Raw genomic sequence first — 27,565 nt, 5'->3', positions numbered from 1 at the left:
ATATTGAACTACAACTAAATATACCTCCATGTATGAATGTGACGGGCCTAAAGAGCGGTGGCAATCTGCTGTCAAATTTGATTGGGTACTAATGTGTGATGTTTGATTGCTTTTGACATTTTGTTTACCTCCGCGAGGCGATGTGCGGTCTGGTGCCGACACGCCTATAATGCTCGGCCTGTGGCCTGTTACACTGATTGAAAGGTGTGTTTTCGATTTTTCTCCCATCTCGCCTGAGGTGTGAGCGTTGTGATAGTGATTGATGCTGATTGAATGATGGTTGGGAGATTAATTTTAGATGTTTAGCATTTTGGGCTGAGGATGCGGCAAGAGAATATTGGTATAATATTGACTATAACTGCTTAGATTAAAACGGGTTTTGTTTTGGTTATGGATCGATGTTTTTACTCGTCTTGTTGGTCTATTTTGCACTTAGGTTACAGCAGGGGCCTTTAGCATATTGAAAATTTCACAAATAATATTAGTCTTGTAGCTTGTAACTTGTAAATTTCTGACGCATATTGATTCTACAAGTACAAATATACAAGCCTGATAGACCGAAGACTCGATTTATCAACACCCGATTTTATCAGCCCCCGATTTTGTCTACCCCCGATTTCATTAGCTTTTTGACCCGATTTTGTCAGCCTCATGAAAATTAATAGTTGGTAGTTTGATGGGTTCCAGCAGACGAACCAAGTTGAATTCGAGTAAATCCTTTCTTGAGCATATTTTTCTTATCTTAAAGATCCGAAATATGCGAAAATAAAAATTTTAGTTTTCTTGAAGTTTTGGTCTGTTAGAACCCCTTAAGGGAAATTTAAACTAAACAATCAGAATGAGGTATGAGGTTATATCTAGGGACTAAAGAAGAATATTTTAAAAGCTTCGGTTTATTAAAAAGAAAGGAAAATATATGTCCCGATTTTGTCAATGTTCCCATTTTATCAGCGTAAAATTCATTAAGGGGCTGATAAAAATGAGTTTCCACTGTATTCCAAGTCAGTTATGCTAATAATATAAGCCATATTTACAAGTACTTGTTGCATAAACAAAATACCAGAACAAACTATTTGCTTTGATGTGTACTTTTATTTACAAGTCCGAATCCTTCCGTAAATATATTTACAAGCTTCAAATTTTTCGTAGCACCGAATTTAGGGGCAGAAATGTTTCGTTTCAACATTTTAGGCGCCTCAGATGATAATGAAAGCGTAGTGTCGCATGTACAAAGACTAAATCGATCATGCAATGCACGAATTCATTCGTCGTTTTCTGCAACGAAGTATTTTCGTGCATTCTAAATAGTAGGTTTCGTTCATTTCATAAACAAGAATGGTCGCTTAGTGAACGGAAACTTTCGTAAATTTTACATATTTAATGTACACTGCACGAATGTTATCGTTGATAGCGACATTATTTTTCTTGAAGAAAACGAAATGTTTTGTTTATTTTAATAAACTGTCTGTATATTACGAACGAGTTTGACAGCACCGATTTTTTATTAATTAAAGGGATCAATCTGATAAATTCGATTCTATTTCAACCTGTTCGTCATTATTGAGGACTAGAAAGATTATGGTGAGAATAAATGGACGCTTGATGAACAAAAGTTTAAGTAAATTTTACTTAGTATACATGGCACGAATGTTATCGTTGATAACGACATTATTTTTCGTGAATCATACGAAATGAATCGTTTATTTCAATAAATGTTTGTGTATAATACGAATGACTTCGTTGGTCGCACGAATTCATTTCGTTCATATTAGAAAAGTTTTCGTATTTCTTTTCCTTTTATTTTTGCATTCGATCTTTTAGGATCGATGATTGACAACACCGATTTTTTTTAATTAAAAAAACAGATCTGGCAAAATCGATTTTATTGTGGTATGAAGAAATGGCCGCTTGATAAACAAAAGTTTTCATAAATTTTACTCATTTAGTGTACATTGCACGAATGTTGTCGTTGAAAACGACATTATTTTTCGTGAATGAAACGAAATGTTTTGTTTATTTTAATAAACGTTTGTGTATATTACGAACAATCTCGTTGGTCTCACGAATTCATTTCGTTCATCTAAAAGAAGTTTTCGCATTAAGTAGCATATTATTTTGGCTTTTCTCCGACAGAGAAAGCTCAAACTAATTCATACAAAACCAACGAGCTGTTCGCGATGACTCAACTGAATCCGTACTGCTCCGGATTCTTGAACAACTGGAAGCGAAAGAGGTTCAGGAAATCTTCCTGAAAACGACGAACACGGATACGGCTACTAAATAGTCAGACCGAGACCGTCGTTATGATCAACAATTATCTGCGTATAACAACAATAACTCCATATTGAAGCTTTTTGACGTTCACGGTTGGACGAATAATGCTCGTAAATATTATATAAGCCAACGAAAGTCCTTTCGTGGTTTTCATGAAAAATTAGTAACAAAAAATAAATGTGTTTCAATATAACTACGAATGATTCATGATATGTACGAAAAATTCGTACATTTTATGAAAATTTTCTGTACGCAACTAATGCCTAGCGATTTACGAATATATTCTATCAGTGTGAAATATTGCGCACCACGAACAAAATTCTTCTATTAATATGAAGCTGATTCTGTTCAAGCTTTTCGGATGACTCCACGGAAAGTAATTGGCCCGATTCTCTAGCTGCTCAATCGTGGAGGAGCAATGAAACCGTATCACTAATTGTGCACCACATTGCATTGGCTTGGACAAGGAAACCACCAGGCTTTGTCGTGGAATCCACAAATCAACTGTAGGAAGGACAATTCATCGCGTTGTTGCCGCAATCAATAGAAGACTCTTTCAGCACAGTCTGTTGGCCGTCTAACGTCTCGAGTCCACCTGAGAGTAAACTGCACATTGCTGGACAAATAGTGAAATGTTATGCAACATTATGCAATAGTTCTCACGAAAATTAAGAAACTGCCTTTGATTTTGAAGACCTACCATTACAAAATGAAGATGAGAATTAACTGAATGCTGACAACACAGAAGTTGATGCTCGTTGACGACAGTAGCAAATTATAAATTAATATCAGCAACATTTTAAATGTATTATATGTGTATTTATATATTCAAATGCATTATGTATGTAGTTTTGTATTTTATTATTGTATTATGTAATTTTTTCTTTTAGCAATAATTGATCTTTAAAACACATACCGATATAAATCAGACTTACCATGAACATCGTTCAGTTTGTACCTGTGTACAAAATTTCGTGCACACTTTCAACCTCAAACATGCTTCATCTCGATGTTCGCCTCGAAAATCGAACCCAAGCGAACGATGTACAAACTCTAGTTCAAACATCCGTGTGCGTACACCGGGTGCGTACACGAGAACGATTTGCACAAAGAAAAAAGAGTCAACACTAGTGATGATGAGAGTGAGAAAGAGAAAACTGGTTCCACGAACCTGTGTGTACGCCCGGTGTACGCACGCCGTGTACGTACATGAGGTTCAGTTGCGCTGGTGAACATTTGCACGTGTTTTTGTACGAAGTAGCATGTTCGAGTTCGTACACAAAATGTTAAAATATTAAAGCACAGAACCAGAGCGAACATTGTGTACGATGTTCATTTGGGAAGGCTGAAATAAATAATGTACTGAAATAATATTTCCAAGAATTTTATTTCCCACTTTCGTATCGCAAGGGCAAGAGGCTTAATACATTTGAACGCACTCAAGTATGCATTAAACCAATTCCACGAAAAACTCCTTGAGTTTCTCTAACGCAAATCGTTTTGCTTAAAACCAGTAATTTCATAGAACAGTGCCCAGATTTTCAGCAAGTGTGGTAAAATCTCTGTGGAACGGCATTAATTAGAGTAAAGCAAGTCAATTCATTCTATTACACCGCTCATAGATCGAAGTACTATTACATTACATTAGATATCATCAATAAAACTAAGATGTTCACGTTCAGGACTTAACAGAAGGTACTCTACCTGAGTCGGTTCATCAGAGTTTCCCTCAGTGTTTCCCAGATTTTCTGTGAACATTGATCTAGGAAGATCATACTTGAGTTCAAAACTGTATATATTCAAGCTCATAATATTACTTTCCTTTGTCATTTTCTCGATCTCCAGCGGTTTTAGTTCACGTTCTTTTTCTAGAATTTCTATGGTCAATTCTAGTTTACGGCAGGTGAGATCAGCATTTTCTAGCGTTTCTTCATTTAATTGATCTGAAACGTGGGTCAAATGCGTAAAATAAAAATAGTTGTTTGAAACCTCGTCTATAAAATACTCAAATGTATTTACCAACTTATCGTTTCTTTGGAACCGATTGTTTTATTGAATTCCTGGTGGTTGAATTAGATGGTAGTATCTGCAAATGGTTCCTTTGACGCCTTTGATGTGATTGGAAGGCTCTCGTTCTCATAAAACGCTTCCTCCGCCAATTCCTCCATACTTTCCGGAATGGCTAACCCTTCCAAGACTGGCGAATCTTAACCAAGAATACTAGTATATCGACATCATTAGTTCTAGCTTCAGGAACCCCGTTAGCTCCTGTTTTCGTGGTATTGTCTCGACTTTCCTAAATATTTCAATTATTTATTTGCTGCTATAATTTATGAGAAATGCTACAAACCTTTGACATTTTTCGAACATTTGGGCACCAAATATTTCGAATATACATAGGTTCTTTCCCGCTTGACAGAGCTCCATTTGGTGAACTCTTCTACGTTTGTCCATTCCATGTTACGCAGCTCCTTTGTTAGCATGGCTAAGAATGGTTGAAACAATACATTTTTTCACGAATGGTAACACGAACGTAAAGTATCAGGTTTCTCTGATCTTCACGATGGTTTCCTTCTTTCGCAGACATTTTATGGCCAATTTTCCAGCTACCTGTAAAATATTGGGTTGTTCGTAAACATTCGAGTGAACTTTGACAGATAGATGAATCTAATGTCATTTTTGCTTGAAGTGAAACTAAATCAGTTTCTAACCCGAACTGCTGTCAAAATGTATGAACTGACAGCGGTTGGGGTTAGAACCTGACTCAGTTTCGGGTTCAATGAAAATATTAGTCAGAAAATATCTATTATACAACGGAAAATATTAGTACTTGTAGTTTTGAAACTTGTAACTTGTAACTTGTAGCTAATATTATTAAGCTGATTATGCTACAGGCCCCAGGTAAGTTAAACTCAAAAGTAGTTCAAATCGCGAGTAAGCCTAAGCTCTTTAGCACATTGGATAAGTAACTTTAGTATGTCTCTGAATTTCAGTCGTCCAAATACGGTATCGTCAACGTAAAGAAGACCGAAAACTCGCAACTGCCCAACTGCCGGACAGTTGCATATCTGATGATATGGGGATCCGTAGTTGGATTTACAGCAATCACATGAAAATGACTCAGCGCGCTGAATAGTTGTCATGTGATAATTGAGTCTCAGTGGTCGATTAAAGCCCTTGTCAGCACGCCACAGTGGAGTTTCGAAAACTGTAGGATATTTTGCGAAACCACTGGACACAGATGTTCTAGAAACGCTCTTGTTTTGTGACACGTTTGTAGGTTTCTCCAATAATGGCGAGGCTCTGACGAAGCCCAGGACCGTATTTTTTATCTTATCCAATTTGTCGAAATAGACAGAACGGGCTCAGGACCAACGAAGTCAATTGCTGCACCTGCCTTAGCCAATTCGTAAGCCCATTCATTTCTAGTACTACCGGAATGTCCAGGCACCCATACGAGGTAGATAGTGTTGAAAATGCTTAGTTCTTCGTTTTCAGTTCGGCACGCAATCACTAGCAGACGTATACAACATTGCCGGACAAGCTCTGTTGGAGAGCCGATTGTACCCCGCACATTATCGCAAAGGTTTCTGTTTGGAATACAGTACAATAACTACCTAGAGAGTGAGATTGTTCCAATCTCATTTCACGACAGTAGATACCACCACCACCAGTACATCCCTACATCAGAGAACCGTCAGTGTAACAGACCACTTGCGTTTGTTGTTATCTTTCCATTTAGCCAGACAACTGTTCATCTCGAGAGGGAATCATTACATGAAATGTCCCGTAAGGAAAATTACATGTGAGTCAAATATCTCTAGGAACAAGAATATCTTCACCCCATGTAACCATTTCGTCGCTGTTGTGCTATCTTATGACAAACGCCATTTTGGGGTAAACTGAGTTAGATATGCAACATTACTTGTCTGCAAAATCTCTACAAAGTGGCGTTTTCAGAATTTTGACATTCTGCTTGGGTACTAATATATAGTGAGAAACGTACTGAGAAATTCTATGATTTTTGTTTTAAAATGACTGTAATTGGGGTTTGGCGCAAGCTACCTTGATGTATAGGATGTTTTTATATGTAAAACTGTCTGAGAAACAGAATGGCATAATCATTTTCAAAACAAAAAACACACGAATTGTGAAAAAGATGCAGTTTAACTTTACAACTGAAAATATAGCATATTTGGCAACACTGTAACGTTAAATAACTATTTTTTCTAGATTCCCTGACTCATTTCCTTCAAAATGCATCTTACCGATTGTTCATAGACCAAATGAAGCCAAAGATATAAATAAAAGTTAATAATTGATGATTTTTTTCTATGGAAAATTTTCCATGCACGATTATGACATGCCATACAAATTTTGTCATCAATACACACCTATGACACGTCTGAGTGCGACTTTTGTTTACATTTTCAGTAACAACTCGCAACATAGTCAACCGATCTTCGTAATATTTGAGAGATTAATACAGAATAGATAGAAGCATCAATTGTCTTCTATGAAGTGTTTCTATCATTTATAAATTTGAAGATATTCAATTTCAAACTTTAAAAATCGTTTTTCTCGAAATGTGCTAAATGGCGCTTGTCATAAGATAGCACAACAGCGACGATTTGTGATCGCAGTCGTGTATGACTTGTAGCTAGATCAACATGGTTACTGTTTCCAAAGCCCAGTAACCTGCAGTCTGTATGCATATTTTTTAACCCTATTTTCTATTTGATTATATTGTTTTGTTTACATTACATTTCTAATTTAGTATATTGGTTGTTCAGCCACAAGTGGTGGCTTTTCATCCCTATTGTTTACATGATTCAGTTAATTATTATTAAGATATAATATGCTTTCGCAGTTAGGTATTTTTTTTCGGTAGGATGTTTTAAACCTACTAGTCTTGTGAAAAAGGAGCTAAAGAAATCTTATAAACTAACTTATAAACTATAAAGAGAGCCAATCGTTGCAATTGAAGATTGCAACGATTGTTGTCGGAAGTTACTTATAATACTTTTCGTCATAATTTCTAATGTTTCTATGTTTGCGAGTCTGTGTAACTCATTTGTGCTAAACCAGGGAGGACGCTTCAAAATCATTTCCAGAATTTTATTCTGAATCCTTTGAAGCGTTTTCTTCCTAGTAGCACAACAACTTGCCCAGATTGGCACTGCATATAGCATTGCCAGTCTAAATATTTGTTTATAAATTAATAGTTTGTTCTTTATGCAGAGCCTAGAATTCCTATTTATAAGAGGGTATAAACATTTTATATATGTGTTGCATTTTGTTTGGATTCCTTCAATGTGATCCTTAAAAGTGAGTTTTTTATCGTAAATCAAACCCAAGTATTTAACTTTATCTGACCACGGTAAATTCAAAATATGGTTCTTATTTGGTTTAAGAGAAGAAGCTCTTGGCTTCTGCGGAAACACGAAATGGGAAATTCGGGCAAAACGGGCATGATAGCGTACCGTGCGGTCGTTTCTTAGTACTAGCAATCGTTTTGGGTACATTTTTTACCACCGTGCAACGTCTTACTACTGTGAAGGTCTCATTACGCCGTTTTAGGAAGTCATAACATAGTTGTTAAGTGGATTACACTGTACGCAGCCTACTAGCCCCACCGCCACATAAAGTGTGCTAGGTCAATTGCCGGTCGCGTCGGTCAGAAATACTTTTTAAGATCTACTTGGACATTTACAGAGACACCTAGATGTAGAAATTTGAAATCGTGTTTTTTCACCATATGTTTTGAACCCCACACCCATTCTTAGCTACACCAAAAATGTAAGCTGTATGATTTACATGCAAATAAGTATTATTCTAATGCGAAATACGCATTATAACTGGTATAATGCATATAAAGCGTTAATATTCCGGGACAAAAAAGCCTTATGCTGCTATTACACCGTAAACAGTTATACAATCCCACAATGCACAAATATACATGCAAAGAACACCTTCTTTCGTATAGATGCACATAGATAGATGCACATTCATATGTATAAATGGCTCGAGCTCAAAAAATACTCACACATGCTCACGGAACTTATTTCAATTTCACCGATAGCATAGTCTACTTCATATTACAGAGAGCAGCTCATGCCAATCATCGCATCGTTAGAGTATTGACTAACACTTTTGCAAGCAAATATTGAATTCTCATTCAATTTGCTTCATGATGGATTATGTTGTGTTGGTATAATGCCAAACATATATTTGGTATACAATTGATTTCAAAACTTGGTAGCTTCCAAATTCTTCAGACGCAAATTCGATGTTCCATTTTAGATAGGAAAGATCAAATATTTCCCTTGGATGGGCCAAAATACCTGCAGATCATACTTGTTTTCTAACTATTTGAGAACCATAATCAGGAAAAAAGGTGATCATAGCTCCTAGATCATTATGAGCCAAAGAAACGGATTCTGAATTTTGGATTATTTTCACAATTTGTTCGCTTGTGAACAAAGCTGACCGCAACAAGGCCCTCATATCAACACTCAACATTGTAGATAAGTTAAAAGCCTAAGACTCACCCGGTGGACGTTGAATTACTTCACACAACTTCGCTTTGCAATTCACTGAACTTCTATGCAATCTTAGACTACAATTGAATACTACAATTGAATACTTTACGGTGACGTCATAAATGAGCTGAGTGTTCATTTTTATCAGTTCGCTTGTACTGTTTACATGAACCTACGATTTGCTTCGAGCAAATTTAATCGACCACAAATTTTTCTAAGTCCATGTAAACAGTACAAGCGAACTGTCAAGAAAAGTGAGGTTAACTGTTTCAGTAAAGAACCTAATGGACCTTCATCACTGTCATTTGCCAATGTGAACCCAGGGGTAGGCTTTGGTTGTCAAATCACATATATTTTACGCGTACCCAACATCTCGGCTCGGTCCAGCACTTTGGACCCCGTTTTTTGGTTACTTCACCCCAAAAAGAGAATATAGGGTAAGCGGTTTCGCATATCTCGTGTACTGGTCGTTGACATATTTGTAAACGGTACTATTTATCAGTCTTTCCATTAACATCGACAAGTTTGCACCCGTGTACAAAATTTCGTGCACGCGTTCAACCTCAAACATGCTTTGCCTTTGCGTATACGTACAGGTTCGCATCTAACACCGAACCCAAGCGAACGATGTGCTAACTAAGGTTTAAACACCGTGTACGTACACCCAAAATCCGACGAGTATGTTTCTATTACTTTTGGGTAAGATTCTATTGTCTTTTCGGTAACAGACCACGCAATTGCGCATTGCGGTATAAAACTCAATTCCCGCAAAGGTAGTAAACGGTGGAATGACGAATTTCGGTTGCTGTTCATGTATGTGCATCATACAATCAAACACTTTTTCAGTGTGTGTCAACCTCGGCTCTGTCCGCATGTAGAATAATTCGGTCGATTTCTATGATAGTATTAGTACCGAGTCAAACCAACCGGAATCCTGGCGGATATCCAACCAAATTCAGGCTGGAATCTACCCCAATATTGGCAGAAACCAGCCCGAATTAGGGATTTTTACTGGGTAGGCTGGATAGCGCAAAAAAAAAATTTACGCAGTTTCCGGATCCAGACTACTTGCCAGATCCTACACAGTTCCCGATCCGGACCAGTTCTCGGATCCAGACCAGTTCCCAAATCCGGACCTCCTGTATCCGGACCAGTACCTGGATTCGGACCAGCTCCAGGATCTGGACCAGTACCCGGATCTAACCCATTCCCTTTTCCCTTTTCCAAGTCCGGACCTGAACCAGGCCCAGACTTGGTGCTTAGATCCAGACAAGCGTCTGGATCCAGACCCTCGGTTCGGACAGGTGGATCCAAACCATAGGTCTTGCTTCCCGTAAATGACGGGAAGGACTGTTCATGTTTTGTGCAGTCGCTATCTTGCTGTTAACGTCCGTGATAGAAAAGAAATTTCAATTTAACACCGGCCGAAGTACCCCACCACTATTCCGAGTCGTTTTTTTCTGACTGTGCTTTGAAGCTAGCCGAGTGTGAGCCGATCTTCAAATACGGAATGTGTCGTGTAGAAAATCGAACCTCGTCTTTATCCCCATTGTGTTTATTTCGCTTGAAGCGCAATACAATGACAAACGAATTGCTACACACTTCCAGACAATCCGACGCGTTAATATTTATTGAATAAGAATTGATGAAACATGAGTGCGACGCAGAGAAGATTTGAATGTGTTGGTATTGCCGTTTGGGGAATATTTTGTTGGGACCGTTTTAGCATGAAACTTCTTGCTATTAGAGCATTTTTTTCTTATTACCGTAAAGGTATTACAGCCGAGTTTTGGGTGTACACCGTGTGCGTACATAGGAAAGGCACACACAAAACAGAATGAATCAATGCTAGTGATGATAGATGAGAGAAAGAGAAAACTAGTATCAAGAACCTGTGTGTACGAACACCGCGTACGTACATGAGGTTCGGTTGTGCAACCGAACATGTGCTCGTGTTTTGGTACGCATCAGCGCGTTCGAGTTTGCACACGAAATGATGGTGTGGGACAAGCACATAACTAGAGCGAACATGGTGTTCGATGTTCATTTGGGATGACTGCTATTTATTGCTGTTTAACCGTGATAAACAGGTCCGGTCCAGCTGATGTTGGGTACGAAATACTTGCTAGACGGCGTCCCCCTATGTGAACCTTGTATTGGACGCAATTTTCATACACCAATATCCAAACTTTCCGTTTCAAAGTTTTTACGATGAAATTCATACATCAGGACTTTGCGCGCTTAAGACACCGTTCTGCTAAAAAAAGGGCAACTTGATGTACACACTAGGGGCAGATCACTCTAGAAATGTATAACAAATTTGCATCAAATTAGAAAAAATGCATTTAATTTCCATTTTTGCATCAACTTTGCACTCCCTCGCAGAAAAGTTTGTTTAACAAACGTCCTACACTGATTCACTTTGTTCGACGTTTTGTTGAATGTAGGGCTAGTTTTTTGTAGGGTTTTGACGTCTTATACGCAACGCAAAATACATTAGGAATTTCTATTTTGATGGAAAGCAATGCATTTAATTTATCTGATTTTTAAAAATGCATCACAAGTGATCTGCCCCTAGGGTACACACTAACATTCACTCTGAACAATTGCTTTCAATTATGAAACAATTTGCAGAATCAAGAAAAATAATGCTTCGGCTGCATTCAACGCCTACTAGGCTTTTGAATGAAACTATCAATGTCTTCCATGAGCTACAAAGCTACAACACGACATACAACTACAATATTCGTCGCACGACATCAATCTGGTGAATGTTTTCAACACAAACCATCATACCACAAATGCACGGTAGACAAACGAACAATGTCCATCAAGCTGAATGCAAGAGAATTCGCCGACCGGCTGTATGTAATCCAAGCTCTACATTACGAAGGGAGACAAAAAAGTGACCACCGAAACAAGGCCCATTGTTTTTGCACATTGCAAAATCACCACTCACCTACAATTTTATTTCCCTTTTTTTTCTCAATCTACCCCCACAGGCCCCAGAAGCTGGTGTGGCACGGTTCCAGTACGCTCGGTGAGCGAGCGATGGACACGTACTGCGATGCCTGGCATTCCGGATCACCGGACAAGGTCGGGCTGGCGAGCAGTCTGCTCGGCAATAAATTACTCGATCAGGAGCGGTATTCCTGTGATAATCGGTTCGTGGTACTGTGCGTCGAGGCCCTGTCCCAGGACCGAAGGCGGAAACGGGACGTCAGTAGGTGAGTAGCCATCGATATCGCCCAGTCCGAAATGGAGCGGGGAGGGGGACGTTCGAACACGGGGCAAGTGTGATTTGTGGAATTTCGGGCCCGCCTTGGGAATGAGCAATATAAGCAAGGAGAATTTTACTGGCATCTGCCGGACGCTGTGATGGATGTTGAGCACAAGCAGACACGAACGGGCGCTGTCAAACGCCAAACACACGACTTTTTCGGAGCGTATGAGAATGTGGCCAACTTTCATTTGTAAGTTAATGAATCATGGCAGCCTAGTTCCCACTTTTTTCGAGTTTGGGGAGCCTACTGACATCCCTATCTCGGCATACACAGAAATTGACAGTAGGAAACATTGTTTCCACCCAATCGATTGACAAATTATGGAAATTACATCCAATTGCTAAATTACAGTAAGTACCCGGGTGCCCGAGGGGCAAGCGCTAGCTGGCTTGAGTGCGTCGTATTGAAAATACCAATGTATTTTGAATATAATTAAAGTAAATAATGAAAGTATTTAAAAATTCTGCTGTTGTACTAAATAAGGTACTTAAAGTAATTAATATCGATGTGTACGTACTTAAAGTATTTAAAGTACATGTTGATGGTAATTAAAATATTTTGCGTATTTAAAGTACGAAGGTGCTGTACTTAAAATCGTTTCAGTAATTCAAGTGCAATGAATTCGACACGTACTTTTTGGAATCTTTTCGGTACTTAATGTACTTTATGGTACTTAAAGTAACTAATTATGTAAGACTTTTGGCACTGCGTTGTATTGATTTATTGAAGATTTAGTGTCACCCTCGAAAAGTACCGAAATGCCTGTACACTACTAACATCTTCTTTGACCAGTCTTTGACATCTGTTAGCTCTTCCAGCTATCAAACAAAATTCGAAAACTTTGTTGTTGCTCAAGTAAACAATTCTTGACGGGATTACCCATCTCTAATGCATTCTCAATATGTTTTCTTCCTATTTTTACAGTATGTACGAGTTCACCAATGAAAACGACTACAGTCGCCATCTGAACGAGGTGTTGCAGCTGTAAAAGCTGTAAAGGAACGTACACGGTCTCCTTTGTAAATCTCAACAGTTACCTTCCATCGTGTCACCGACTTCAAAGCCCGGCATCACAAAGCGAAACTGAAGAAACAAAATAAAAAAAAAAAACAATAACATCACTCAGACGTCACGTTAAGCAAAAAATGGCTGCCAAAGTAGACAAGAACTAGACAACTCTCTGTTGAGAAATAACTAAAATTTGTTTTTATTTTGCAATGCGTGTATCTCGGCCTCCGTCGATGCAAAAGAAAATCGCTTGGCAACGTCACTAACAGCTCTGAAGACCCCTTCCATCCATGATACTCTAGAAGAATGTACAATAGTCCAGAACTGTCAAGTTTATAGCTCTCTCGTGTGTTCTTCTGTCAGGATAAAAAGTTAGGATAATTTGTTCGTGAGATTTTTAACGAAGAACAAAGCATTTTTTTATCTGTTTAGCCTACTAAAACAAAGCCACAGAACACCACAGAGAATAGGATTTATTGATTTTGATTGAACTGGCATCTGATCAGCTAGATACAGCAATAGAACATTGCATGAAAATTTATAACCTCACTTTTCTGACAGTTCAGAGAGCTTGTTTACATGGATTTCGAAAATTTTTGATTCTACCTAGTACAAGAAACTTGGTTCGAATTCTAAAACCATGTAAACAAGCTCGTTGGACTGTCATTTTGTCGAGTTTTTACGCATATGACGTTATCTTGCAATGTCTCATTGTGTAGCATTGTTATACCACACTATGAGGGAATTCTTTCAAAAATATCGAGCTACCTATTTTCCCCAAAACACTAGTTCTCGACAAACATATGATTACGGCTTAAAAGCCAACTGTCAAAATTCTCTTTGAAAGAAAATTCCGGACAAACCGTTACTCACCAATCACAGATGTTGGTAGTAAACAAAAGTGAAAAGTTTTCTCTTTCATTAACTGATGTGAACTGTGTTGCGCCAGTAACGGTTTTCCAGAATTTCCTTTCAAAGATAATTTTGCGTTGGCTTTTAAGCCGTAATCATATGTTTGTCGAGAGTTTCACCTTTTAGACATAGTCCCAGACGTTAATTTGCTAGTGAGTTATCCCTCAAGTTTAGCAAGAGCTTTTCACTAGAGTTATATCCCCCGCATACTTGACAATGCGACCATTGTCCCAACTAAAAACATATTTAAAATGACCATTAGAGCAGTATTTTATACTAATTTGTTCGCATGATTGAAATTCTCTGTGGTGGTACCTTGTGGAAAGTGCATTATTATGTATGATTCACAAATAAGAGAGCATGCTTTGGTAAAAGAACTGTACAAATGTGTCATATTAAATGCAATAAAACATTGGATCGACATTGGAGGCAGGAATAATAAATCAATTAAGAGTGCTTATAGTCGGATTGCATTTTCCATGTTCACGCGCTGTAGATATTATTGAACCCTCTCTCTCGTATCTGACCCTGTCAAAAATTCTTCATTGTTACAGTCAAAAGTTTTCCTCCGTATATCCTTCTAAGAATATTGCAAAATCAAACAAAAATTAAATCAAAGTCCTACATCCCTTACCCTTCTTCATCCGTGGACACCTTTCCTTTTTCAATAGCTGAAAACTATTTGCGACGCAAATCCGTATTGTTGTTGCAAAAAGGAAACAACACGTTCAAGCGATCACGTATAACATACGCAAAAGGGAAAGAATTCAATATTTAAATCCGTAATCGCGAGAATATTAGTAAATACAGATATCAGACAGACTTTTGAGATTTTCAAAACAACAAAGAAAACGCAGCGTTGTGAATTATAGCTACATATGGCGCCCCCAAAACATACCAAAAGTCCGACAAGTATTCATAGCATTTTTTTTAGTCATTGATAGATTTTGTTCGAGTCAAACTAGAAAATAAATCATCATATAATGAATGGTGAAAGCGAACAATAATACGCCTATTGCCGTTTGATTGTACATTTCTGTTAGGTCGTACGATGAATTCATTGCTGATATGTTCCGAAGAATTTAGCAGTCTTCTGTTGCTGAACAAATCTTTGCTAACTTATAAAAATGTCATCATCCCACAGTTACGAATGGAACAAGATATACAATGAAACTACAATAACACGTAATCCATTAATTTTAATTTTCCTGAAATCAGACGTCGGAAAAATTGTTAAGTGAAAATGAACGAAGCAGTCATTTTTGTATCGCCCTAAGTCAATACAAAAATAAAAACTAAACTAGTTGTAATTATAAGCTAATTGTATGAATTGCAAGAAAAATACAAAAAATTCTTTTAAGCATCAACTTTGTCGGTAGGTTATTTAAAGAGAGAATTTTATCATTGATTCATTTTAAACTATTTTTTCGTTTGTTCATCCTGTGTAACGGTGATGACAAGAGTCGTTTTGAAGCAAAAAAGAAGCGAAATGGGAAGCTGCTCTGTAGTGTTAATGAGAAGAACTATTAAGAATCATCGTTTTTTGTAAATAAAAAAATTTAAACCAATTGCTGAAAGATAGAAGTTTTTTTTTTCATTTGATAATATCACAAGAGCAAATTAATTCTTAAAAACTATCATCTAACTATCCAAATCTCATTAAAAATTGATAATTGACAATCAAACAGACAACGTCCCTGTCACTGACAGTGATGGTATGGGAAAATTCGTTCACTCGCGCGACTGTTTCTAGCTGTGGATCACAAAGTAGTCAAAAGTTTGTGCTCACTAATTAACCATAATCAATGCACGAAGGGAGAAGTCTAATAACTTCAGAGCAGGTCACTAGATGGGCAAACTGCGAATAAAAAGTGAAGCCTAAAAAATTTAAGAGCAGCGTCAATTCTTCGCTCGTGAATGTTTGTCACGTAGCTTCGCGAAGCTCACAAAGGTTTCTTCATGCATGATTAAAACATAGTACCTATTTTTGCACTGGATTTTTTGCTTATAGATCGCGTTATGGGTAGTTTTGTGATACACTACTAGCAATTTTATCTACTGAAGTTCCTTGCGGCCTATTTGTTAGCAGTGCATTGTTGCAAATTTTTAAAATTATCAGCTAGTTTTAAAATGGTTTTCCAAGTATTAATTATATTGTGCGAATATGAAAATGAAATAAAACTGTATAACGAAAATCCAATGCAAACCGCGAACCGCTCGAGAAGAGCTTCGCGAACGAAGCCATCCGCGTTGGGGAAGGAAAGAATTAAAACACAAGTGATGTGCTTCTTCGTTGGTTGTTATAGCTTTGAATCGCATGTGTCCGTAACGACAGGTTGCTAAGTATCATTTTCGAAGCTAACAGAATGCATCACAACTGAAGAAAGCTTGCTTGCGAAGCGCGAACGATCGGTTCACGATGCGATTTTTCCCATGCTTGACTCACTGTTACTAATGTTATTAAGCAGAACTGAAAAATCATGCAATGAAATAATTTGTAAATTCAAAAACTGAACAGTGCGAAATTCCAAAACAAAATATAATTTAAATTACACACATTACACACCAAAAAAATCTGAATTTTATCCTTGACGTAATTGCAAACATGACACAATTCAACAAACCGTAATTTACCAAATGACGGAACATTATAGTGTTCCGTTTAATTTTACATGAAACATATACTTTACATGCGTAATGACATAAAATTACACTTCCTACCATTCAGAATAAACGCTGTATGTGGAGTAAAATTACATGATTTACGAAATTAAACGTCATGTAAAATTAAAATCAAACGTAAAACTAAGCCATTTTTGATGCTCGTATATGTCAGGGTCAGGAGACGTAAATTTACACTATTTTTTCTAGGTGTGTACTAAATTCAGAAATATGAAAAATTTTCAATTTTTCATAAATAATAACATTTCTAAACCTATGAGAGGACGTTTTCTTTAAACGTCGAATTTTGACGTTTTCGGACAGTGTATGCTCGTTTCCTCGATTTAGACCAACGTTGAATTATTTCTCACTTTACGGGAGGTGGGATGCCCCACTCGACGGTACCACCCCCGCCTAGAGACATGCTGGCTACCGGATCGCGTACGAACGGCAGGCAAAAGGCACGCGAATGGCAGGGCTAGCAAAGAAGGCAACCACTCGCCTGGTTGTTGCATCTGAGCCTGCACTTCGTTCACTCGTCATTTGTCAGCATGTATTGAGGCGATTAGTGTTGGCAAGTGGGGCATCTCGCCTCACATTAGCTCGCCATCTGCTGTGCACTGCAAATAATCTACACTTTTTTTCAAAGAGATTTGACACATAAGTTTTAAGTTTCGAGCCACACTGAGAAATCAAGAACTTTCCTTTTGTCCTTGAAGGGAATTACACTTAAAACTTAAGTGTGCCACTCGATGACACGATCGACTGTAATCACTTTTAAATTTTAAGTGTCAACGTTTTAAACCATAAATGTTTTGACCATGATATCCAAGTTTTTGACAATTGCGGCAACATTAAGTGTCATCGCAATTAAAATTTAAAAGTTAGCGTATTAGATCATAAATGTTTTGCCCATAACCACAGAGAACAGACGTCCATCTTCAGCATTCAACTTGTGTAAAATCTCTAACGGTTTCGAAGGTAGTTTGGATATCTAAACCAGGTGCGCTACTGTCGTCACGTTTTGTTGTGGCTGAGTTCGACAGAATTGACAGCGGTTATTCCTCTACCCAGTCAAACTAGTCCGGAACCGATTCGGATTTCCAGCATGAATTCCAGCTCAAATGCGTCAAACGATAGCGTTGGAATCGGTTGTTTTCTTTGAGCTAGATTCTATGCTGAATCCATCCAGGATTTCGAAACGGTTCCGGAATCGATTTGACGGATTGTTGGGATAAGTTGATGTGGCGGCGCTAGTGTTTTTCGTATATTAATTCAAATGTTTACACACGTTTTTTAAATATTTTTGTTCGATCATGGATGTCTGTTCTCTGTGCCATAACAGTGAATAATGCACACTTGTTTTCGAATAGATTCGACTCATAAGATTTGACTTTCAAACCACACTGAAAACTCAAATATTTTCCTTTTGCTCTTCAATAAAATAACAATTAAAATATAAGTGTGTCACCCGATGGCAAGGGCGTATATTATCGCATTTAAATAGTAAGTGTAAGCTTATTAAATAGTAAATGTTTCGCCCATGTAAACCATGTTTTTGACAATTTCGGTGACATTAAGTGTAAAAACATGCAGAAATATCTAATTCAATGCATGGCAAAATTGGAAGGTTTTGGATGGTAAGTTAATGCTTGAAAATATTTATTTGCATAATTGATATATTAGCATGTGTGTGCAGATAATGTAATCAACACTCAAAAAAAAGTAAACGTTATGCCTATTGATTTTACACATAGATTTTTGCAATTAACGGAGGCATATAGACACTATTTGCTGGTACATAAACCCAATGTGTGTATTTATAAGAAATATTAATCTTACATGCACATTTCATAACTATTAGGTACATAAAACCCCATTCTATAACAATATGCACATATAACTTATGTGTGTGCATACATAGTTTATACAGTTGACACATAGAAGGTATGTGTGCGCGAGATAACAATAGCATTTCTTCTTCATATGAATTTTAAGCGGTTTGAAGCAAATAGAATTAACGTTTGGATTTTTTTCAGTGAATGTTCCTTGTTTTTTTTGCAGCTATATGATTTATATCGGATGCAAAAAGAGACGAAGTAATGATGATTTTTTTAAATTCGTATATGTAAGAATAATATTTTATTATCTTATTTTACAGAATGTATATCATTATAATATATTTTTATATTCAAATAAAAAAAATACTTAACCAAACCAAATAATCTTTATTGTCATTGATATACAAATGTTCTCCCATTTAAAAATTAATATTTTTGCACATGGCTTTTATATAGGAAATGATTTAATATTCAAGTTGATGCCAACTTAAATTCGATATGAATTTCATGCAATATTTTTTTGTCGCACACTTAATTTGAATACGTCATGCATTTGAAACTTAAGTGTGCCGTTTATTGGATCTAACGTGTTTTTAAAGAAGTGCGTTATTAAGTGTCTGACACATGAGTTCTAAGTGTCAAGACAGTTGCGGCAAAATTAAGTGTTAAACACTTGAATCTAATGTGCGGATTATTTGCAGTGTGGTAGTGTGGGAGTACTCCGAACTCACGTTGTGAGCTACACTGACGCAAATATACTTAAAAATTTCATAAGTCGCAACTTATGAAGCTACACAATTTTGATTTCACTGGACGCTTATGCATTTCATAAGTTCGCCCTATGGAATTTATAGACGTATGTAATGATGTTCATAATCGTATTATTGTGCAAATGTCATAATTTTAGCATATGAAATCAGTGAAAATAGGAAACTAGGCATTTTTGGAAGTAGATTGAATTTAATGTTCTTTTTTCAAATTTGGGGAAATGAAATGTAAGTAAATATTCTTCGTAACTCATTGCTCCATATTTTACATTACTTTCATAAGAAATGTATTGAATTTTCTATAACTTTCAAGACTTTCTTTTCCATTCATTTACAGCATATTGGAAATATTATGAGACTTCAAAAACTCACCAAAACATCAAGCTAGAGATAAGTGCTCCTTATTCATGTGAATTAATTCGTTTAAATAAAAAAATATATGTTTTGAAATGAAATATATGCTGAGTTAATATTTTCTCGAACTGGCGCCATATGATAACATCTATGGATTTCATAACATCTCATTTATTAAATTTATATTCAAGCATGATGATTTACATAAGCACAGTTGCATAAAAGGTATAAAGATGGTTTAAAAATTTCATTTGCATGACTTATGAAAATTCTAAGTGACTCGATGGCCATTTTTTCCTCCGAGTCATAAGTCAAACTTATGATTTTCATATGAGATACTTGTGGCGCCGAATCATAAGTGATTCTTATGGAATTCATTCACGCTGAAAAAATTAGCATATTTAAACCAAAAATTTGTGTTATTGAATCCAATCATTTATTGTTTATCACTTTAACAAACAAACTTATTGGATTGAAAATATTTTTTTATTAGAACAACAACAAATTTTTGCTTTCAATAAATACATTTTTAGTATCAATAATTTTCTTTTAATTTCAATAAAATAATTATTGAAAAGCGAACGATAATTTTGTTTTATTGAAACAATAAATAAATTTTATTGAATTCAATAAATAATTTTATTGTCTCCCGACCAATAATTTAATTTATTGAATTTAATGCATAATTTTATTGAACCTACAAATCTTTTTTCTGCGTGTTAGTTATTTTATCTCGGTGTAGGATAGGATCCGCCAGCTCTGTCCCCTGTTTATGAATCAATTCTGAACCAGCTCGTGATTGGACGAAAGTGATATTGGCAAACGTTCGGCTTGGAAACTAAAAGTACTAAAGGGCTGCTTGGGAGTGTTGTCGTATTGTGATATAAAACGTAAAATGACGATTGTTTACAGTATAAATATAAGATTTTATGGTCACCGCAACATATTTATTTCATGGACTTGTTGACTTTTCTGTTCACCGTTCACCGAGAAAAGTCAACAAGTCCATGAAATAGATTGTTTACAGTGTTGTTTTTTTTTTGTTTTCTCGAGATACCGCTTTCTTCCCTAATAAACATCTTATGATCCAAGAGCCTAACGACCTGTTCAGGGTATAATCCAAACAATATGTGGAATCGTTCGATTATATGGGTTAAAGTTCGTGTATAATTTTGTTTATTAGGGTTTCCATAACGTCCGTCTGTAATTATGAAGTGCAAGGCATTTTCTGGCAGACGAATTCAAACATATTATCCAGAACTGAAGTTCTACAGGTTTCCGAGAGATCCGGTAGCGCGGTGTGCGGAATAATGCGAAAATGTCTCTTTTCGAAGTCTAACCGAGTAACAGACTATGTAGCCTAAGTATGAAAATATTTTCAACTTCACGTAAAAATTGTCTTTGTTCGATTAAATTGGGAGTATTGTCTATCGCGAGATAATATAGCATTTCATCGAGTTGTTGCTATATGGGATACACACGAGTGCGGTCGAAACAAAAACAAACGTCAAAATGTTTTCTCACTCGCACTGATGCAAACTAGATGGGCGCATAATTCAACGCAAGGCCCGGTGGCGCATGACTATTAAAAAGTTTTGGGATGCTGTCATATTCTAGAAATATTCTAGAAATCTCACGGGAGCTGACTGCTAACTACCCGTCCGTAGCTCAGATAACACGTGTTCGAGCTAATAAGATACGCGTTACAGTAGATGACGCAGCGAGCGTTTTACGATGCAATTCAGGGTGTATGTGCCTTGTAGGGCAGTGGAGATCGATGGGGTCGTCGCCGAACCGGGTCTGAAGTGCGAAGACCTGTTGACCCTTCACTTCAACAGGTGAAGATTCTGGAATGCAAGCAACTGTATTCCGCAAAAACTGAAGATGATAAGACAACTTATTCTCCGTCAGACTCGATTCGGGTGACTTTCTTCGGGTCTGCTCTTCCCAACTATGTCCTCCTGGATAAGATTCGCCTACCAGTTCGCCTGTTTGTACCGCAGGTAATGAACTGCAGCAATTGCAAGCAACTGGGCCACACAGCCACTTATTGTGGCAATAAAAAACGGTGTGGCAAATGCGAGGGAGAGCATGAGGATGACGCTTGCGGTGAAGAAACTGAAAAGTGAATTTACTGCGGGGGCCCTCCGCATGCCCGGCGTGCAAGCAGCGCGGGGATAAAATTAGGCGCTCCCTTAAGGATCGCTCGAGGCACTCTTATGCAGAAATGCTAAAGAATGCTTCGCCATCTGTCCCTTCCGAAAATTCCTTTGCTCTTTTGGCTGGCGTTGAGCAAGAATCTGACGACCCACAAGAGGGAACATCATTGGTTAACCCAGGGGAATCCAGGAAGAGGAGAAATCTAGCCTCCCCTAGATTGCCTCGTAAGGGTGCCAAGGTGTCGTCCTCTCAGAGTGCGCCAACTACAATCAATAAATCCAACGGAAGTGACGCACTAAAGCCGAGGCAATTTGCTCCAGGACTTGGAAATTTTAATTCTAACAAGGAGTATCCACCACTTCCAGGGACACCAAAAGTGTCCCCTTATTTCAAACAGATACTCAGTCCAGTAGCGGACTAATGAAATTTTCTGACAGAGGATCAGTAACATTGAAAGCTGCGAAAATTAAGTCCACTAATTTTCGCAGCTTTCAATGTTACTGATCCTCTTGAAAGCCTTCTGATACGTTTTCTCCCTATAGTGCAAACATTTTTGAAGCAGTTGACTACTAAATGGCCCCTCCTTGCAGCGATCGTATCCTTCGATGGCTAAGTCATCGAACGAGGTCACCGATTCGATCACTGTTCTACAGTGCAACAGCAGAAGTATCCTCCCGAAAATCGATTCCTTTAAATTTTTACTAAATAGTTTAAAATGTGATGCTTTCGCATTATGTGAAACTTGGTTAACTTCCGATATAAATCTCAACTTCCACGACTAATATAATTCGTCTGGATCGAGAAAACCCTTATGGAGGAGTACTTTAGGGGATCAAAAAGTGCTATTCTTTCAACCGAATTAACCTCCCTTCAACACCAGGCATTGAAATTGATTCTCGACAGTCCGAATCAAGCTCAGACTAAACCAGTACCCAGCGCGAATACCCATGGACGGTCTCCCACCCTGTTATGGGATAAAGAGTGCTCAGAGCTGTACGCGGAAAAGTCCACTGCATATAAGGCCTTCCGGGAAGACGGGTTACCCGCTAGCTATCAACAGTACGCGTTGTTAGAAAGGCGAATGAAGAGTCTAATGAAAACCAAAAAACGCAGTTATTGGCGCCGGTTCGTCGACGGGTTAACGAGAGAAACAGCGATGCACTCTTTAGAGTACGGCTCGACGTATGTGTAACCGAAACAGCACCAACGAGAACGTGGAATATTCAAACCGTTGGATATTCGCTTTCGCCAAGAAGATCTGTCCGGACTCTGTCCCGGTACAGAAAACGTGCCGCGCCGCGTCTCCTTACGATACTGCGAACGAAACACCTTTTTCGATGGTGGAGTTCTCACTTGCTCTCTTGTCATGCAACAATAACGCCCCAGGGTTAGATAGAATCAAATTCAACTTGCTGAAGAATCTGCCTGACACTGCAAAAAGGCGCTTGTTGAATTTATTTAACAAGTTTCTTGAGGGTAACATTGTCCCTCATGACTGGAGGCAAGTGAAAGTCATCGCCATCCAAAAACCAGGAAAACCAGCCTCCGACCACAACTTGTATCGGCCGATTGCAATGCTATCCTGTATTCGGAAGTTGTTCGAGAAAATGATCTTGTTTCGCCTCGACAATTGGGTTGAAGCAAATGGCTTACTGTCAGATACACAATTTGGCTTCCGCAAAGGCAAAGAGACGAACGATTGCCTTGCGTTGCTTTGTACAGAAATCCAAATGGCCTATGCTAACAAAGAGCAGATGGCATCAGTCTTCTTGGATATTAAGCGGACTTTTGACTCAGTTTCTATCAACATCCTTTCAGAGAAGCTGCACCAGCATGGTCTTTCACCAATTTTAAATAACTTTTTGCTAAACCTGTTGTCTGAAAAGCACATGCACTTTTCGCATGGCGATTTAACAACATCGCGATTTAGCTACATGGGTCTTCCCCAGGGCTCATGTCTAAGTCCCCTGTTCTACAATTTTTACGTGAATGACATTGACGATTGTCTTGCCAATTCATGCACGCTAAGGCAACTTGCAGGCGACGGGGTGGTCTCTGTTACAGGGCCCAAAGCTGCCGACTTGCAAGGACCATTACAAGATACCTTGGACAATTTGTCTGCTTGGGCTCTTCAGCTGGGTATCGAGTTCTCCACGGAGAAAACTGAGTTGGTTGTTTTTTTTCTAGAAATCGTGAGCCGGCGCAACTCCAGCTTTTATTAATGGGTGTAACGATCAATCAGGTCTTCACATTTAAATATCTCGGGGTCTGGTTCGACTGTAAAGGTACCTGGGGATGTCACATTAGGTATCTGAAACAGAGATGCCAACAAAGGATCAATTTTCTCCGGACAATAACTGGAACATGGTGGTGTGCCCACCCAGGAGACCTGATCAGGTTATACCAAACAACGATATTGTCGGTGATGGAGTACGGGTGTTTCTGTTTCCGCTCCGCTGCGAACATACACTTCATCAAACTGGAGAGAATCCAGTATCGTTGCTTGCGCATTGCCTTGGGTTGCATTCACTCGACCCATACGATGAGTCTCGACGTGCTGGCGGGCGTTCTTCCGCTAAAAAATCGATTTTGGGAACTCTCATATCGATTGCTCATCCGATGCGACATTCTGAACCCGTTAGTGATTGAAAACTTCGAGAGGCTCGTCGAGCTTAATTCTCAAACCCGATTTATGTCCTTGTACTTCGACTACATGGCACAGAGCATTAATCCTTCTTCATATACTCCCAACCGTGTTCGTTTCCAATATACTTCTGATTCTACTGTATTCTTCGACACATCCATGAAGGAAGAGATTCGTGGAATACCGGATCATATACGCCAGCAAGTGATCCCCAATATATTTTATAATAAATTACGAGAATTCGACTGCGACAAAATGTTTTACACTGACGGATCAAATCTCGATGGGTCCACTGGCTTCGGTATCTTCAATAATACTATCACCGCTTCATTCAAGCTCAATGATCCTACTTCAGTTTACGTCGCAGAGTTAGCTGCAATTCAGTACACCCTTGGGATCATCGACACTCTGCCCACAGATCACTAAATCATCATTTCGGACAGCCTCAGCTCTATCGAGGCTCTTCGTGTGGTGAAGCCTAAAAAGCAATTCCCGTATTTTCTGGGGAAGATACGGGAGTCCTTGTGTACGTTATCTGAAAAATCTTATCAGATTACCTTTGTGTGGGTCCCCTCTCATTGCTTTATCCCTGGCAATGAAAAGGCCGACTCATTAGCAAAGGTTGGTGCATTAAATGGTGACATATACGAAAGACCAATCTGCTTCAACGAATTTTTTAGTATTTGTCGTCAGAGGACACTCAACAGTTGGCAAACCTCGTGGAGCAATGGTGAACTTGGACGATGGCTACATTCCATTATCCCAAAGGTATCAACGAAGTCTTGGTTCGGGGGGATGGATGTGGGTCGGGATTTTATTCGTGTAATGTCCCGACTTATGTCCAATCACTACACCGTGGATGCACATTTGCGACGTATTGGGCTTGCGGAGAGTAGTCTGTGCGCTTGTGACGAGGGCTATCACGACATCGAGCACGTTGTCTGGGTATGCGCCGGGTATTTGGACGCCAGGTCTCAGTTAAAGGATTCCCTTCGGGCCCGAGGTAGACCACCCAATGTCCCAGTCCGAGATATGCTGGCAAATCGTGATTTCCCCTATATATCCCTTATTTATACTTTCATAAAAACGATAAATATCCCAATTTAGCCCCTCTCTTTTTATTTCTCGTTTTTAGAAGTTTCCTCCTTCCGTGTGGAACCGATCAGCTCCAGACTGCCATTATGTAACCGCCATCGCCCTTACCACTACGGAAACTGAACCGAGAGCGACTCGAGGTCCGATGACTTTTGAAGGATTCCCCGCGGGTCCGAAGAATACCATCCGCCAATCCGACCTACTAGACTGAGGCGCTAATTGGTTTCGCTGATCTCCCGTTTGCCCGAAAGTTGCAAGTTTTGCTCTTCTCTCCCGGTCACCATCTACGCCTTCTCTCCCCTGTCCTTGATACAACTGCTTCTACAGCCCCCCTCTGAATATCTTGACCAAGCATAAGTCTCCGATAAAAAATCAAATTTGTATTCCGTATTCCTAGTTTTAAGATAGTTGTAATTTTACCTCTTTGTTAAAACTATTGTCCCCCATCTTGTAAATAGAATTGTATCCCTAGTTTTAAAACGCCGGTGAAATTTTTCATAAATATTTGTTACCCCTTTTGTGTACCAAACTATATTGTTAGTTTTAAGATAACTGTAAATATTTCCTAAAAAAAACTATTACTATTGAATTCCTTGTTTTAAAATTTTCATAAAAAAAATTGTTTGCCCCCTCTCTTGTATATAAAATCTTATTTCTAGTCTTAAGATAGCTGTAAAATTTTTCTCTTTTATAAAAAAAAATATTTCAACATCGTAACCTCCTAGTTTTAAAATATCCAAAATGTAAAAACAAAAGAATTTGGCACCGCCAAGCTAACGCATTTGTGCCTATCAAATAAATGAAATGAATAAAAAAAATAAAACAATTAGTAATACAATAATTACTGTATTGACATTGTTCGATGCAGAGTTCTCGCAATAGATTTACGATAAAATTTCACGTAATAATAAATTTTACTGTTCGGCAAAAAACTGATACAGTAAATTCACATTAAATTTTACTGTTTTCGTGAAAAAAATGCATGGAGAAAAATCGATTTTTTAATGTTAAGATACATAACCACCCCCCTTTTTACGGTAAAAGTCTATTTTACATTGAAATTTACTGTAAAAACGTTAAAGTATATTGTAGCATAACACTAGAACTTACCGTAAATTATTGTAAAATTACTATACTGGCACAGTGAAAATCTTGAATTTGTTACTGTACATTTCTAATCGGGGAGGCTCTTAACCATGAACCAAACACCCTGTATGTTTGATTGTGTTTTGCTAAGAATGAACATCTCTCATTTTTATCAACATTTTTTTCTGTGTGTACGTGTGTACTCGCAGAACCTTATTTATGCATCGATAGCATACTTTTCTATCTGCCTCTCGTTTCTTCCGCTGTAAATTTTACGCATTGGACATATTCGGTCTCACCACTCATTGAATGCTTACTAGAAATCTCGACAAACATATGATTACGGCTTGAAAGCTAACTGTCAAAATGAAAATTCCGGACGAACCGGTACTGGCTAAACACAGTTCATAGCAGTCAATGAACGAGAAAACTTTTCTCTTTTCTTTACTACTAACATCTGCGATTGGCGAGTAACGGTTTGTCCGGAATTTCCGTTCAAAGAGAAATTTGACAGTTGGCTTTTAAGCCGTAATCATATGTTTGTCGAGAAGTATATGCTGGAAAATGCATATTGTGTCTTGCAGGATAATCGCTCGATATGCGATTATATGAAAGCTCAATTCAGATAGGCGCGTGACAACCGCCTATACAAATTTATAGGAAGCTTTTTCCTTGGAGCTTTCGAAAAGCACATAGGAGGGAGAAAAATAAACAAGCAAAGCAAGAGAATACCCTCTACATTTATTTGTAATAGAGACTGCTTATCACTCCTATAGTTCGCTTATGTTCGACTGTCTTATTGGTTAGTGACTCCACTGAAATCGGCTTGCGGAGCAACTGCGGCTATATTTGATGCGCCTTTCGGACGCGCGCAATGTGAGATTTTATTATAAGCGTGACAATAATAATCACAGCAGAATAGAAACTATATTAACTC

At 38.1% G+C, this 27,565-nt stretch overlaps 1 protein-coding gene across 13 annotated transcripts in view; it reads left to right on the top strand.

The window, feature by feature from the left end:
- Nucleotides 1-15,588, top strand: part of LOC131690758 (collagen alpha-1(XVIII) chain) — a 1,092,580-nt gene extending 1,076,992 nt beyond the window's left edge. For all 13 annotated transcript variants that reach the window (XM_058976747.1, XM_058976742.1, XM_058976748.1 and 10 more), the window contains 2 exons: nucleotides 11,819-12,043; nucleotides 13,025-15,588. In XM_058976747.1, the coding sequence (XP_058832730.1) occupies nucleotides 11,819-12,043; nucleotides 13,025-13,088 (289 nt within the window). In that variant the 3' untranslated portion in view covers nucleotides 13,089-15,588. The remainder of the gene's footprint in view (nucleotides 1-11,818; nucleotides 12,044-13,024) is intronic.
- The last annotated feature ends 11,977 nt before the right edge of the window (nucleotides 15,589-27,565 follow it).

The sequence above is a fragment of the Topomyia yanbarensis genome, chromosome 3 (assembly GCF_030247195.1).
Source record: "Topomyia yanbarensis strain Yona2022 chromosome 3, ASM3024719v1, whole genome shotgun sequence".
Taxonomy (NCBI): domain Eukaryota; kingdom Metazoa; phylum Arthropoda; class Insecta; order Diptera; family Culicidae; genus Topomyia; species Topomyia yanbarensis.
The sequence above is the reverse complement of the archived record's forward strand: the minus strand, read 5'-3'. Positions and strand labels throughout refer to the sequence as shown.